The sequence below is a fragment of the Oncorhynchus gorbuscha genome, linkage group LG09 (assembly GCF_021184085.1).
Source record: "Oncorhynchus gorbuscha isolate QuinsamMale2020 ecotype Even-year linkage group LG09, OgorEven_v1.0, whole genome shotgun sequence".
Classification (NCBI taxonomy): domain Eukaryota; kingdom Metazoa; phylum Chordata; class Actinopteri; order Salmoniformes; family Salmonidae; genus Oncorhynchus; species Oncorhynchus gorbuscha.
Genome location: NC_060181.1, coordinates 59,251,215 through 59,268,637, shown reverse-complemented (window position 1 = coordinate 59,268,637; position 17,423 = coordinate 59,251,215). Strand labels below are relative to the sequence as shown.

Below are 17,423 nucleotides of genomic sequence, written 5' to 3'. Positions count from 1 at the left end.
TCAATGGAGATGTTCATTGAAAACACTGCCTGAGTCACATCTATGGAATTGAGTGAATCTATTGCATCATACAAATTCATGTTAATTTGTCCACATTTCCAACCATGCTAGAATGTAGATGATGCAGGTTTTACTCTGCCCTGTCATTAGCTAGTAGCTACTGTATACACCCAGTAGGGCCATGCAAAGCAGTGACTAAGGCTGAGCTGAGTAGAAAACATGAGCTGGCATTGACTGGCTCAAGAGACAGAAGCGCAGCTGCCACTCCTAGCATTGTACCTGCCTCCACCATTCACCCAGAAGCCTCCAGTTAATAAACAGGGACTGGCAGCCCTGACCTCTCAGCATAGACGTCAGCTGCTACTGCATCTCTGATGAACTGTGTCAAACACACAGGCGTTGAAATATAGCTCTGATTTAAGTAGCAGTTGCTATGGGCCTAAAGCAATTCTCCCTATTGTTTCTTGAAACACGAATGCATTCAAGACGTTTATACCACTCAAGAGCAAAAAGACAGTATAAGAGACAGTATAAGTATAAAATAAATGGAATCTTGTACGAAATAACTGTATAATGTTCCTTTCATGAATAGTACATCATAGAGTTCAGGAAGAGTTACGATATGCAAAGGAAAGTGAGTCATACTACTTGATACCCATAACAGTAAAAGACCTGCATGCAAGTTAGAATAGACTAATACCAATTCATATCCAGCATTTTGTTCAATGAAATTTGAGACTGCATTGCACAAACACAGGCATAAGGTATTCACAGGTCAGCAAACCATGAAACATGAAAATGTATTGCAGCTGAATACTGTTGTGTTCATATTTTGTTTGGAATAGATTTGAAATGAAACAGTATGCTGTAAAGCAGTGGTTCCCAAACTTATTTAGTCCCCCGTACCCCTTCAAACATTCAACCTCCAGCTGCGTACCCCCTCTAGCACCATGGTCAGTGCACTCTCAAATGTTGTTTTTTGCCATCATTGTAAGCCTGCAACACACACACAATACATTTATTAAACATAAGAACGAGTGTGAGTTTTTGTCACAACCCTGTTTGTGGGAAGTGACAAAGAGCTCTCATAGGACCAGGGCACAAATAGTAATATAATATAATCTTTCATTTTGCTCTTTATTTAACCGTCTTACATATAAAACCTTATTTGTTCATCGAAAATGGTGAATAACTCAGGTCACAGGTTAATGAGAAGGGTGTGCCTGTATTTCGTTTTCATGCTAGTGAGGGCTGAGAACCCACTCTCACATAGGTACGTGATTGCAAAGGGCATCAATGTCTTAACAGCACGATTTTCGAAGGCAGGATACTCTGAGCGCAGCCAATACAGAAATCTGGCAATGGCTTCTGATTAAATTCAATTTTCATAGAACCGCTTGTTACAATTTCGATGAGGGTCTCTTGTTCAGATATCGGTAAGTGGACTGGAGGCAGGGCATGGAAGGGATAATGAATCCAGTTGTTTCTGTCATCCGTTTCGGGGAAGTACCTGCATAATTGCACACCCAACTCACTCAGGTGCTTCGCTATATAACATTTGACATTGTCCGTAAGCTTGAGTTCATTTGCACACAAAAAGAATCATACAATGATGGAAAGACCTGTGTGTTGTCCTTGTTAATGAGGACAGAGAAGAGCTCCAACTTCTTAATCATAGCCTCAACTTTGTCCCACACATTGAATATAGTTGTGGATAGTCCCTGTAATCCTAGATTCATAGGCCAGTCGTGTGAGAAACTCATCATCAGGCAAGCGGTCAGACAAGTGAAAATTATGGTCCGTAAAGAAAACTTTAAGCTCGTCTCTCAATTTTAAAAAAGTGTCAATACTTTACCCCTTGATAACCAGCGCACTTCTCTGTGTTGTAAAAGTGCTACATGGTCGCTGCCAATATCATTGCATAGCGCAGAAAATACAAAATAGTTCAAGGGCCTTGCTTTAACAAATTTAACCATTTTAAAATGTCTTTCAAGCTGTCAGACATTCCCTTGGCAGCAAGAGCCTCTCGGTTGATGCTGCACGGTACCCAAGTGAAGTTGGGAGCAACAGCTTGCACGTGCGCTACCATTCCATTATGTCTCCCTGTCATGACTTTTGGGCCATCAGTACAGACACCAACATGAGCAGCAGTTACGTTTGGCTACATACAGACCGTCAGTGGAATTCCCGCGAGAGAGTAACGGTTAATGTATTCTGGAGTATTTCGTGGTGTGATATGCAGTGTAATGGTCAGGATTTACTGTATACAGTACATATCGCCAAATAAATGATTGAAAATCATGTAAGACTTCCATTCAATGACGTGAGGCTATAATTCTGGACCTCCATGGACAACTACATTGTAACATGATTGATTTGTAGTGGTTTATGTATTAAATTAATAATCCACATTTAGTCCATTAAAACATCTTATAATTGGGGCCACACATTTTCACTGGTCAGGTCACATGATCAAATAAAAAGTGTTTGCTGACATGGAAAAAAAAGGGACCTTAGATGAATCCATTTAACTCCCTGGCCACTGATTTGGAAAGCATTTGTTAAGCATGCAAAACTTGGATAACAATGTATTTGAGTATGAGTATGTTGTATAGAGTATGTTGATGTACTGAGTATGTTGATGTACTGTATGGATTTTAATGTCGCAAATGAATAGTCAAACACGTGTGATGGAATAAATTCATATTTTACAGACATACCTGAGGTACATGTATTCTTTATTCTTTTGGCTTTTCAATGAGATGGGTTATATCTTGCATGCAGTTTACTCATACACTACAAGCATAATGCATATCAAGATGTGATCTATTAAATGTTACGTAATTAAAACATTCATTGTGTATACATGTATAGTATATACATATTAGGAATGTTTTTATTACATGCAACATATGCTCTTCATACCATACTTTTAAACATTCGAGTTACAGACACTTGTGACACTTTTTATACAAAGGGAACAGCTGACAAAAAGTAACATCCTGAGGAATTGGATAACTACGTAAACAAATGTCGGAAACAATCGAAGACGCGCGCTGTCACACTAGCCTTGAGACAATCATATTCAGAATTCTCTGAACCTGATGTTCCATCTTGGATATTTATTATGATAAAGCATGTGAGGTAAACTGTGACCACAGTTTATAAATGACACAAAATAAAAGATGAAAGAATCCGAATGAGAAGTCCATTTCCCCTTCACCAGATCACATGAGGCGTTTCCAAATGAAAGGGTGTGGTGAAGCTTAAATAACTAAAGTGGCTATAGCGCAGACAGTGCGGCCATATTGCATAGCAAACTATTTACAAAACAGTTGTACAGTACAAAGAAAAATGATTATATTACAATATTTATATAGACATTGAGGTGTAATCTAACTACAAAATCGTCCCACGGCCTCAACTGGATGCTTCATACTCTGGTCTGTCTGCCATATAGAGCAGAGAATGCAGAATATAATAGATATATGTATTAAATAACATCAACAACTTCATATATTCCATTATACATGAAACATCACATAATATATCAAATATATTTGTATATTTCATATATTACAGAATATGTACATACAGATACATCAATAACGATGGAACATGATTTGGGAAGTGGGTAGGAAAGGTAAACTCAAAGCAATTTAGATTTGGTAAATTACAAGTTTTATAGCACTTACTAATGATGTTGCAGTACCAAAACCGCAGAGTACACAAGATACATGCTTTTGGAATGCCTCTTAAGTGAGCATATATGACACAGAATACAGTGTTTCACCTGTCAGACGAGGCTTGGAGATTATTTGAGGCGATTTACACCTGATGGTCACAACTATACTGTGCAGAGGACGTTCATTTTATCATTCACCACTGTGACGAGAAAAGACAGTATAGACTTTGAGGCCATTGTGGTTCAAGCTGGACAGACGAGCTGGACTACGAATACTATGTGTATCAACTCTGTGAGCCAGCACTAAAGATGAATGTATTTTGCATTGTACTGTGGTTTCTGATGAATGAAAGGAGGAAAACTATGTTTTTCTAGAGCGTGTTATTGTTCGGAAAACTGATTATAGGCAACGGTTGTTGGTAATGGTATTTGGACTGTATGCTCAGGAGAAATCTTTCCTGTTGATTTGCAATAGTGAGAGTAACATAATGATACAGATTCATCAAAGTATGAGCCCCTCAGACATCACGGAGAGGAGCAAGCTCATTTTGGTGAGGGTGCTTAACGCAACACTGTAATCATGGGTAAGCATTCATGCATGTCTACATGTCGATTGAACTGCAGCAATCCCCCTAACTGCACTGCAGCAATAATGGTTGTCATGAGTAGTCATGTCTTATGCTCGAAACAGAGCCCGCACATGCATAAGCTCCACCATGTACCTTCATTTAAAAACGGTTTATGAGTGTGCGGGCCCCAAATTTATTTTATGCCAACTTCTTTCGGCCCTGCACCCCACAAGGATGTGTGTTTGATCACACTTGACTAGTCAAGTTGTATGAACATTTAAAGTGAACACGACTACCTTTTAAAGCAATACATGGAACCCCTCGTTTTACAGTAAAACATATGTTTACAAAAATAGTCACGCAATCAACCTATGAGTTTTAAAAACAAGATTCTGTCAGAAAACTAAGTTAGTAAATCATATGGCAGTTATAATGCAAGAGACTGGACGCAACCCTGGAAGTACTAGCTGCAAGAGAATTTACAGTATAACTAAATGTTTCTGATTGGAACAACACACAACATGTTTTACCTGTCCCTATAAAGCTGGCAAACATTTGTTTTAGTCCCCACAGAAATTAACATCCAAACAACTGGTCACCTTACAGCCTAAAAGGTTGAGTCACTACCTCATGTTAGGCACCAACCTTACATTTAGACTCAAGTAAGCATTGTCAGTTTGGCATAGATATTCACACCAAAGAAGGGGTTCACTTGACACATTGGTCACCTTCAAGGGCTGTAAACAATTTGTAGCAGAATGAAATCTATACTAAATCCATGTACTTTTTTTCTCCTTCACCTCCTTCTTTCTCTTGTCTTTTTCACATTTGTTTTTTTTCAGGTTTTGTGACACTGTCATATGATGGGGGAGAAGCTGTGGAGGGTGTCATGTCAGTTCTGTCTGAAGTAGAGATCTCATTAAATTTGTCTATGACGAGAACCTCTTTATCAAGGAGCGTGCCTCCACTTTGTATCTTCTCCTTGTACACGGCAGAGGCCCGCTTAACAATACGCTTGAGAAGATATCGTCTGAAAGCTCTCTGGATGACCAGGGCAGACATGTCCTCTAGCTTGCGGCGCAGTGTGGTGGTGATTGGTTCGTAGGACACCTTGGAGGGGTTGGAGGCCATAAAGCGCTCCTCCATTTGACCCCGGAGGATGTCCAAGCCTTCGCCCTCGCCCAGGACACGTTTGGTGAAGGCAAACAGGATGTCCAGGCAGTGGATGCGCTCCCCACTCACCATGGGTAAATCCATTGAGCTCAACTGGATCTTGTTGGGCTTAGAGATGCGTAGCGGGGGGTCTAGGGCGTCAGCAAAGTCTGACAGCTTGTCATACTCCATGAACTGGGTGGCCCGCGCATCAAACTTCTCCCAGACCTCGTAGAACATCTCAAAGTCATCCTCGCTCAGGGGCTCAGCGCTCTCCTCAGTGGCCACACTGAAGTTCTCTAAGATGACAGCAATGTACATGTTGACCACAACAAGGAAACATATGATTATGTAGCTCACAAAGAAGATAATGGCCACAGAGGGGTTTCCACAGTCTCCCCCCTTGTACGTGCTTCCTGGGTGCTCTTTCCGGCTGTCGCAGTCTGGCTCTCCCTTGTTGAGGATGGGGGCCAGCAGGCCATCCCAGCCCCCTGACGTGGTGATCTGGAACAGGCAGATCATGCTGTTGCCGAACGTCTCAAAGTTGAACATGTCGTCAATCCCAGACTCCTTCTTGACGTATGCAAAGTTGGACATGCCAAAGATTGCATAGATAAACATCACTAAGAAGAGCAGAAGACCAATGTTGAACAATGCAGGAAGTGACATCATCAATGCAAACAAGAGTGTACGGATTCCCTTGGCACTTTTGATGAGGCGAAGGATACGGCCAATTCGGGCCAGTCGAATAACTCGGAATAAGGTTGGTGAAACCAAGTACTTCTCTATCACTTCCGAGAGAAACATACCTGAAAGGACAGAAAAGAATTACACATAATAATCTCCAAAGCATAATATCACTTTGCAGTATTACAATTATGAACAATAGGTGAAAAGTCTTACCAATTATCGACAGGATAACAACGATAAAGTCAAATACATTCCAACCAATGGTAAAGTAGTATTGTCGGAGTGAGATCATCTTCAGAACACACTCTCCGGTGAACATGACAATAAACACCAGGTTGATATTGTAGAGAATTTTACGAATGTCGTTTTCCTGGTCATCCGTCTCCACCATCATGGTGACCATATTAAGGCATATAAGAATCATGATGACAATGTCGAAGGCTTGCTTTGTAATGAAATCAAAAACAAATCCTTGAAACTTGTTCTGGAGGAAACATAAGAAAGAAGCATTTTGAGACACCAGGACGTGGAAATCGAGGTTCATGAATTGAGGAATGTCTTTGTTGAGAAACATCGTGGTACAGTATGACCTTACCACTGGCCTAGGGATAGGCTTTTGGGGTTTCTTTGAGCCGAGCTTCTTCATAGCATTGTAGTATTTCTTCTGTTCCTCTGTCATGAAGATGTCTTGACCTCCAAAGTAAAGAGGCAAGACAAACCTAGTTAAATTCCTGCAGCTCTTACACACATTTAGTTGCCCATTGTTGGAGGGAAGAATCCTCATTACGTTAAATCAGAGAAAATGGATGCATGTATCATTGCATACAACTTTTAAAAAATACTTATCTTTTTCTTTTGCTGATTGAAGTTGTCTATGATGACACCAATGAAGAGGTTGAGTGTGAAGAAGGATCCAAATATGATGAATACCACAAAGTACAGATACATGTACAGATTCACTTCGTAGTCGGGTTGATCATCCAACTGTAATAGAACAGCGTAGTATTACCATACATGAGCATCATAAAACCAAAATATTATCATATATAAATAGACAATGTGCAAACACAAACAACCATTAGTCTAAAATACCTTGTGAAAGGAATTACTGAAAACACTTACATTGCGAGAGTCCACAGCTGCATACATGATATCCATCCAGCCTTTGAATGTAGCCTTAGAAAGAAATTAAGGAACATTTTACTACCTAATAGTTAAGACACTTGTTCCGAAGGACATTGCCCTCGCACAATTTGTCTGCCCACACGAAATTGCTTACAAATCGTTTGACATGGGTCCCGTTATCTCTCGAAAATGTCAACAAAATATTTCTGGTGAAAGGTGAATGGAGAGCCACTCACCACTTGTAACAGTGCCAGATAGCCTGCTCCCACATTATCAAAGTTGATCTTGACATTCTTCCAGTGGGTACCTTTCAAAGCCAAACATTCTGTCTTGTTTGCCACGTCTCTGACTTCGAAGCGCTCCCTCGTGGTCATGTTGATACAATGGTAGTATTTCCCTGCAAACAGGTTGACACCCATGATGCTGAAGATGAGCCAGAAGATGAGGCACACCAGCAGCACATTGAAGATGGAGGGGATGGCTCCAAGCAGAGCGTTGATGACCACCTGCAAGGATTCACACAGACAGTCTCAGATATAGAACCATAGACATATATATAGATATTGCATTGGATAATGATCATTTTCAGCACTGACAATATATACAAATGTAGGATCTTAATCACCCCGTTGCAGGATAACTTTCCTGCATAGCGGGAAATGTAAAACGTGTGGGGTATTTAAGGTTTAAAAAAGCTTCTGAAGTTTGTAATTCCCACTTTGAAATTTCAGACCTGATTTTCCCTTACGAAAAATGTATCCCATCCCTACAAAAATGTCCATTCATTATAATCAGAACAATCATTCCCATTCCAAGTTGATGCATGATTATTTTACTGCCGTAGCAAACTGGCTCATATTAAGATCCTACATCTGTACTGTAGGCTACATGTTGACTTTGATTGGTTGACGGTGAAAATAGGAAAACACAAAGTGTTTAAATGCTAGCGTAAAGCTCAACACAAGTGTCACTAACACCACAGCTTATCAACGACCATGACAACAACAAGGAAAAAAGGAACGGAAAGGACGAGGGGGAAATGTATTTGTGAAGGAGAGACTGTGATGGTGTGTTTACTTGTTTGTAGTGATTTACAATTGGGCTGCAGTGTGAAAAAAAGGAAACAGAAAAAAACCTTGTAGAGGCAGGATGAAGTCACATAATTTGTTAACTGTAAATGAAAAGCACAAACACAAAAATGAAGAAATTGTTCATGTTAAAAGCAGTAACCCAGCAGCAAGCGACATCCAAACACAGTACAGTTTCAAAGTGCATAAATAGAGAGCCAGTGAAGCAATGAGAAGTCAGTCATGCAGATGGGATAATTCAGTGACAACCACGTGAGGAGAGACCGCCGTCACAGCACTGGCATTTGATCGATAAGGACTATGTTAGTTATACCAGTCGACACCCTTCCCGCACATATGACATCCAAAACCCTGGCTAGAGTATGTTGCTGTGAGAGTACTGCACAAGTTTATGATGGTTAAGACTTAAGAATGTTTTCATGTCGTTGAATTAACTGAAGTCCAGTTAATGCCATTTCCACATGTCTTATTGATTCTTTTCCAGTAACGCTGACATCCTCTGATGAGTGCATGTGACCTGCCAGTGGGACTGATGGAAACTCTTGTGTTATAACATCCTGAAAACACATGTAGGTGGAAAAGGAGGAATAGAAGAGGAAAGGTATCTCTAAATATACACTGAACAAAAATATAAATGCAACATGTAAAGTGTTGGTCCCATGTTTCATGAGCTGAAATAAAATATCCCCGAAATGCGTCTTCTCCTGCTGGATTGTCTGAGACCAGCTGATGAAATTGTGGGTTTGCACAACTGAAGAATTTCTGCACAAACCATCTCAGGCAAGCTCATCTGCGTGTCCGTCGTCCTCACCGGGGTCTTGACCTGACTGCAGTTCGACATCGTAACCGACTTCAGTGGGCAGATGCTCACCTTCGATGGCCACTTGCAAATTGTAGAAGTGTACTCTTCCCAGATGACAGACAGTGTGTGTGGTGTTATGTGGGAGAGCAGTTTGCTGACATTGTGAACAGAGTCCCCGTTGGGGGCGGTGGGGTTATGGGATGTTCAGGCATTAGCAACGGACAACGAACACAATTGCTTTTGATCGTTGACAATTTGAATGCACAAAGATACCTTGACAAGGTCCTGAGGCCCATTGTCGTGCCATTTATTTGCCTCCATCACCTCATGTTTCAGTATGTTAATGCACAGCCCCATGTCGCAAGGATCTATACACAATTCCTGGAAGCTGAAAATATCCCAGTTCTTCCGTGGCCTGCATACTCACTAGACATGTCACCCATTGAGCACGTTTGGGATGCTCTGGTTCGACGTGTACAACGGTGTGTTCCAGTTCCCGCCAATATCCAGCAACTTTGCACAGCCGTTAAAGAGGAGTGGGAGAACATTCCACAGACCACAATCAACAGCCTAATCAATACTATGCGAAGGAGATGTGTCGTGCTGCATGAGGAAAATGGTGGTCACACCAGATACTGACTGGTTTTCTGATCCACGTCCCTGTCTTTAAAAAAAGGTTATCTGTGACCAACAGAGGCATATCTGTATTTCCAGTCATGTGAAATCCATAGATTAGGGCCCCATAAATGTATTTCAATAGACTGATTCCTTATATAAACTGTAACTCTGTAGAATCTTTTACATTTTTCCATGTTTATATTTTTGTTCAGCTATTGGGTTGCTTTGGGCCTTAGTTTGACTAAAGTGCTCTGTATCCTTGCAGGGAGCTGATGTCACGGTGATAAGAGGCTGTCATTAGAGCCATGTAGAGTACTTGGAGAATTGTGCCAATGCGGGCCAATACTACAAAAAGTCAATTCTGACAAAAGCTGTATCCCATCTAGCCAAAACCTGTTAGTTACCCATGCATGTTTCATGGGGAATATTTAAACAATGCTATGTAACTGAATGTCTAGAATTAGAAAAAAATCTAAATTCTAAAAGTTGGCGTAACTCTCTAAATATGTGGCTCTGGCTGTGATGATATGCACTATGAGGCAACAGCACTGTAAAAAATAATCTAGTTGTTTCAACCAATTATTATTAAGTAGCTAGTTTTACAGCCTTTCTTTTGTTCACTAAACTTTTTGGTCAAAGTATTACCTGAATTTAACATTTTTAGTTGGCACAAACTTAGCTCCAACATGAGAAAATGTGTTTAATCAATTTGTCTCATATGTTCATTCAACCAGAAATTAGTATTTTACCACAAAAAAAGGCTGTGGAACTAGTCACACACACACACACACACACACACACACACACACACACACACACACACACACACACACACACACACACACACACACACACACACACACACACACACACACACACACACACACACACACGGCCAGATCTTTAGAGAGCACAGTGTTTGTCATCACCAACCTGGGAGTGAAATCTGTAAAACATCATTCTTTTGAACATCTCCCGCCTAAGACCCTCTCTCACCACTTCTGAAGCAGGAAAGCTTATCCATGCATTAGTTTTCTCCAGAATTGATTATGGGAATGCAGTACTTGGGGGCCTGCCTGCAAACTCGATTAATAAATTACAACTCATTCAAAACAGTGCAGCAAAGATTATGACACCCCATACTTGCTGGCCTCCATTGGCTATCTGTCCCTCAAATAATTGACTTTAAAATTCTTCTCCTGGTCTACAAAGCCCTAAATGGCATCGGACCTGCCAACCTGTCAGATATACTCTCACCCTATGAACCTCCATGCACCCTACGTTCAAGCCACGCTAAACTGCATCATGCACCCAGGACCCAGCTAGGAACAATGGAGGATCATGCCTTTTCATCCCACATACCACACCTTTGGAACTTTCTGAAATTCCTTTACTGTAGTAGTGGTTTCTTTGCAGCAATTCAACCATGAAGGCCTGATTCACACAGTCTACAATGTAGAAAATAGGCAAAATAAAGAAAAACCCTAGAATTAGTAGGTGTGTCCAAACTTTTGACTGGTACTGTATAATTGCTTTTTTAACTTGTATTTTTTACAATTTTATTTTTTAACTTTTATTTTATGGACTTTGAGATCATTCTTGTAAACGTACTCTCACTGTGAACTGTGTTTATTTTCAGCAAACTTAACATGTGTAAATGTTCAACAGGTCCCAGACGTGATCAAAGGAATTGGGATTCGGGCTCTTCGCTGGCCATGCCAGAACACTGACATTCCTGTCTTGTAGGAAATCCCGCACAGCATGAGCAGTTTGGCTGGTGGCATTATCATGCTGGAGGGTCATGTCAGGAGGAGCCTGCAGGGTACCACATGAGGGAGGATGATGTCTTCCCTGTAATGCACAGCGTTGAGATTGCCTGTAATGACAAGCTCAGTCCGATGATGCTGTGACACATTGCCACAGGCCATGATGGACCTTCCACCTCCAAATCGATCCCGCTCCAGAGTACAGGCCTTGGTGTAACGCTCATTCCTTTGACGATAAATGCGAATCCGACCAACATCCGTGGTGAGACAAAACCACAACTCGTCAGTGAAGAGAACTTTTTGCCAGTCCTGTCTGGTCCAGTGGCAGTGGGTTTGTGCCCATATGTCTGGTGAGGACCTGCCTTACAACAAGCCTACAAGCCCTCAGTCCAGCCTCTCTCAGCCTATTGCAGACATTCTGAGCACTGATTGTGCATTCCTGGTGTAACTCTGGCGATTGTTGTTGCCATCCTGTACCTATCCCGCACGTGTGATGATCGGATGTACCGATCCTGTGCTGATGTTGTTACACGCGGTCTGCCACTGTGAGGACAATCAGCTCTCCGTTCTGTCTCCCTGTAGCACTGTCTTAGGCGTCTCACAGTACGGACATTGCAATTTATTGCCCTGGCCACATCTGCAGTCCTCATGCCTCCTTGCAGCATGCCTAAGGCACGTTCACGCAGATGAGCAGGGACCCTGGGCATATTTCTTTTGGTGTTTTTCAGAGTAAGCAGAAAGGCCTCTTTAGCATTACTGTGATCTTAATTGCCTACTGTCTGTCAGCTGTTAGTGTCTTAACGACCGTTCCACAGGTGCATGTTCATGGTTCATTGAACAAGCATGGGAAACAGTGTTTAAAACCTTTACAATGAAGATCTGTTTCCAAATGACGTACTTGACACATATTATACATGTTGATTTATACAGTAATTTGTGTTCAACATGCCCTCACCTGGGATTTGAATGCACAAACTCTTGAGTCACAGCATGCCAATCTTCCTGCTATTCCACCATGTCTGTGTCAGTAACTGATTTAACCTGTATTGTTATTCTTTGCACTTCAAAGTAAATCTCAGCTCTGTTAAAAGTACACTCAAGAAAAACTATTAAATTTATCATAGTGATTAAGGAGTAACATTAAAACAGAGTAATATGCTCCACCAACGTTAGACAAGTATATGGAAAAAACTCAAATTGCTTAAATAAGTAAATCAAATCAATGATGATGAGAATAGTCAAGTGAACTGCTAATTGACAAGGTCATGGTGGCGTAGCAGGATGATCGCAATGTCATGAACCAAGAGATTGTGAGTTCAAATCCCAGGGGAGGACACGTTAAGTACTAATCATTGTGTAAATGAACAGGTGCAATGTAAGTTGGTTCAACGCACTGCATGTGTAAATAGTTCCACAGCCATTGTTTAGTTAAAATGCCAAAAAATAATCATTTGTAGTTGAATGAAGATATGAGACAAATTGAGCAAACACATCATTTTAAGTTGATGGAATGTTTGCCTTCCTTTTTATCACGTTGGAGCTACGTTTGGGCCAACTAAAACTGTTAAGTTCAGGTAACACTTTGACTGAAAAGTTTACTAAATAAATAAAAAATGCTTTGGAACCAGTTACTTGTTAATATTTATTTGAAACAACTAGATTTGTTGGTGATTTTCTTTTACAGTGAGGGCTCTGGGGCCTCATTTTATAAACATTGAGTACGCACAAAATATGCCCCAAAACATGCGTGCACCAGTTTTCACTCTAAAGTTGGAATTTATTACAACTGAACTTGAGGTGAGAATGTGCTTATCCTCCTGCAAACTTTAAACCACGTGTACGTATTGCAAGAAGGCAAAAGTAGCCGAGTAGTAGCTTTGTGCAGGAATGTGCCTATTAGATAGACTACTATAATTTCAAGTTTTTGCATCTGAAAGGGAGAGTGGTTTATTACATACAGTAGAATTTTACAGGTGATAAGACAGTTGATCTTTTGCATTGAAGTGTGTAGCTACCAACGTAAGTAGGCCTACTGTAGTTTTCATTTTTTTCAGAGTAAACAATGTATCAGAATTCGCCGGCATAGCCTATTTAGATTCGGGAAAAAGTAAATGCCAATCATTATTGAATTCAAACTATCTGTTTGCAAGTACACAACAAAGTGCAATGTTTTTGTTTTTCAGACAAGTATCATGCCCGGATCTGTTTCACCTGTCCTTGTGATTGTCTCCACCCCCTCCAGGTGTCGCTTATTTTTCCCAGTGTATTTATCCCTGTGTTTCCTGTCTCTCTGTGCCAGTTCATCTTGTATGTTTCCAAGTCAACCAGCAGTTTTCCAGTTCTCTTGCTTTTTGCATTCTCCTTTCTCTAGTCCTCCCGGTTTTCACCCTAGCCTGTTTCTGGAGTCTGTACCTGCCTGCTAGACCATTCTGCCTGCCTTGACCACGAGCCTGTCTGCCACTCTGTACCTCCTGGACTCTGATCTGGTTTTGACCTTTTTGCCTGTCCACGACCAATATCTTGCCTACCCCTTTGGATTAATTAACATTGTAAGACTCCAACCATCTGACTCCTGTATCTGCATTTGGGTCTTACCTTTCGCCTTGATAACAAGTTTAGATACAATGGCGCCCTGGAGGAGATAGCTGCTGTTTTACGGTCTCCTAACCAATTGTGCTAATGTGTGTGTTTTTTCTGTGGTTTTTTGTAACTTATTTTGTACATAATGTTTCTGCCACTGTCTCTTATGACCGAAAAGAGCATTTAGGTATCAGGACAGCGATTACTCACCACGTACTGGAAAACACATTTTCTTTAACAAGTCGGACACAAAGAATTTCCTTCAGACACCAGACTAGGCCCTCATCCCCGTCATTCACAGGAAAAAGAGACAGAGATATCAGGGACGTAGGTTGGGGTGCCTTGTATGGATCCGACAGCGAGTGGGTAATCTGCCTTCACTATCAGTCCTATTAGCCAACGTACAATCATTGGATAACAAAATAGACGAACTACGAACACGTATATCCTACCAACGGGACATTAAAAACTGTAATATCTTATGTTTCACTGAGTGGTGGCTGAACGACGACGTGAATAACATACAGCTGGTGGGTTTTACGCTGCATCAGCAAGATAGAACAGCTGCCTCAGGTAAGACAAGGCGTGGCGTTCTGTGTATATTTGTAAACAACAGCTGGTGCACGAAATCTAATAGTAAGGAAGTATTGAGGTTTCACTCACCTAAGGTAGAGTATCTAATGCTAAGCTGTAGACCACACTATTTAGCAAGCGAGTTTTAATCTATATTCTTCATAGCTGACTATTTACCACCACAAACTGATACTTGCACTAAGACCCCAATCAATGAGCTGTATATGGCCATAAGCAATCAGGAAACGCTCATCCAGAGGCAGCGCTCCTAGTGGTCGGGGACATTAATGCAGGGAAACTTAAATCCATTTTTACCAGCATATTAAATGTCCAACCAGAGGGAAAAAACTCTAGACCTCTAAACTCTACACCTTTACTCCTCCTGATTCCTGCTTACAAGCTAAAACTAAAATAGGAAGCACCAGTGACTCAGTCAATAAAGAAGTGGTCAGATGACGCAGATGCTAAGCTACAGGACTGTTTTGCTAGCACAGACTGGAATATGTTCCGGGATTCTTCCGATGGCATTGAGAAGTACACCATATCAGTCACTGGCTTCATCAATAAGTGCATCGATGACGTCGTCCCCACAGTGACTGTAATGTGCATACCCCAACCAGAAGCCATGGATTACAGGCAACATCCGTACAGAGCAAAAGGGTAGAGCCAGAAACTTATAACCCAGAAATGTATAAGAAATCCTGCTATAACCTTCGACGAACCATCAAACAGGTAAAGCATCAATACAGGACAAAGATTGAATCGTACTGCACCGGCTCCGACGCTCGTCGGATGTGGAAGGGCTTGCAAACTATTACAGACTACAAAGGTAAGCACAGCCGACGAGCTGCCCAGTGACACGAGCCTATCAGACAAGCAAAATTACTTCTATACTCGCTTCAAGGCAAGCAACATTGAAGCATGCATGAGAGCATCAGCTGTTTCGGACGACTGTGTGATCACGCTCTCCATAGCCAATGTGAGTAACACCTTTAAACAGGTCAACATTTACAAGGCCAAAGGGCCAGACGGGTTAACAGGAGGTGTAGTCCGAGCATGTGCAGACCAACTGGCAAATGTCTTCACTGACATTTTCAACCTGTCCCTGACTGAGTCTGTAATACCAACATGTTTCAAGCAGACCCTGTGCCCAAGAACACTAAGTTAACCCGCCTAAATGACTACCAACCAGTAGCACTCACGTCTATAGCCATGAAGTGCTTTGAAAGAATGGTCATGTCTCACATCAACACCATTATCCCAGAAACCCTAAACCCACTCCAATTTGCATACTACCCCAACAGATCCCCAGATGACCCTATTTTTATTGCACTCCACACTGCCCTTTCCCACCTGAACAAAAGGAACACCTTTGTGAGAATGTTATTCATTGACTACAGCTCAGCGTTCAACACCATAGTGCCCTCAAAGCTCATCACTAAGCTAAGGACCCTGGGACTAAACACCTCCCTCTGCAACTGCATCCTGGACTTCCTGAAGGGCCACTCCCAGGTGGTAAGGGGAGATAACAACACATCCGCTATGCTGATCCTCAACACGGGGCCCCTCAGGGGTGCATGCTCAGTCCCCTCCTGTACTCCCTGTTCACTCATGACTGCATGGCCAGGCACGACTCAACACCATCATCAAGTTTGCCGATGAAACAACAGTGGTAGGTGTGATCACCGACAATGATGAAACAGCCTATAGGGAGGAGGTCAGAGACCTGGCCGTGAGATGCCAGGTTAACAACCTCTCCCTCTTCGTGATCAAGACAAAGGAGATGATTGTGGACTACAGGAAAAGGAGGACTGATCACGCCTGGGCTGTAGTGGCTGTAGTGGAGCAGGTTGAGAGCTTCAAGTTCCTTGGTGTCCACATCGCCAACAAACTATCATGGTCCAAACACACCAAGACAGTCGCGAAGAGAGCACGACAAAGCTTATTCCCCCTCGGGAGGCTGAAAAGATTTGGCATGGGTCCTTAGATCCTGAAAAAGTTATATAGCTGCACCATCGAGAGCATCCTGACTGGTTGCATTACTGCCCGGTATGGCAACTGCTCGGCCTCTGACCGCAAGGCACTACAGAGGGTAGATCGTATGGCCCAGTACATCACTGGGGCCAAGCTTCCTGCCTTTCAGGACCTCTATTACCAGGCGGTGTCAGAGGAAGACCCTAAAAATTGTGAAAGACTACAGCCACCCTAGTCATAGACTGTTCTCTCTGCTTCTGCACGGAAAGCGGTACCAGGGTGCCAAGTCTAGGTCCAAAAGGCTTCTCAACAGCTTCTACCCCCAAGCCATAAGACTCCTGAACAGCTAATCAAATGGCTACCCAGACTATTTCAATTGTCGTCGTCTCCCCTCTTTTACGCTGCTGCTACTCTCTGTTTATGACCTATGCAGTCACTTTAGCTCCACATATATGTACATATTACCTCGACTAACCGGTGCTCCCGCACATTGACACTGTACCGGTGTCCCCTGTATATAGCCTCGCTACTGTTATTTTACTGCTGCTCTTTAATTATTATTATTTTATTTATTTTTATGTATTTTTAACACAAATTTTTCTTAAAACTGCATTGTTGGTTAAGGTCTAGAATGTAAGCATCAAGGTCTACACCAGTTGAATTCAACGCATGTGACAAATAAAATTTGATTTGATTTGAGATTCAGCAAAATATTCTGCCAACCCCTCCAAAAACATTTGATCAAGGTTGCCATGCATTGCTATTTTGTTAGATACTGTCTTGGCCAAATTCCAATACTTC

The 17,423-nt window shown here is 41.8% G+C and overlaps 1 protein-coding gene across 1 annotated transcript in view; it reads right to left on the bottom strand.

The window, feature by feature from the left end:
* Positions 1-2,734: 2,734 nt before the first annotated feature.
* LOC124043840 (sodium channel protein type 2 subunit alpha-like) overlaps positions 2,735-17,423 on the bottom strand; it is a 36,803-nt gene continuing 22,114 nt past the window's right edge. The window contains exons 19-24 of the mRNA XM_046362883.1: positions 7,458-7,727; positions 7,219-7,272; positions 6,943-7,080; positions 6,692-6,796; positions 6,310-6,580; positions 2,735-6,215 (exon numbers count right to left, since the gene is read on the bottom strand). Coding sequence (XP_046218839.1) covers positions 5,077-6,215; positions 6,310-6,580; positions 6,692-6,796; positions 6,943-7,080; positions 7,219-7,272; positions 7,458-7,727 — 1,977 coding nt within the window. The 3' untranslated portion in view covers positions 2,735-5,076. The remainder of the gene's footprint in view (positions 6,216-6,309; positions 6,581-6,691; positions 6,797-6,942; positions 7,081-7,218; positions 7,273-7,457; positions 7,728-17,423) is intronic.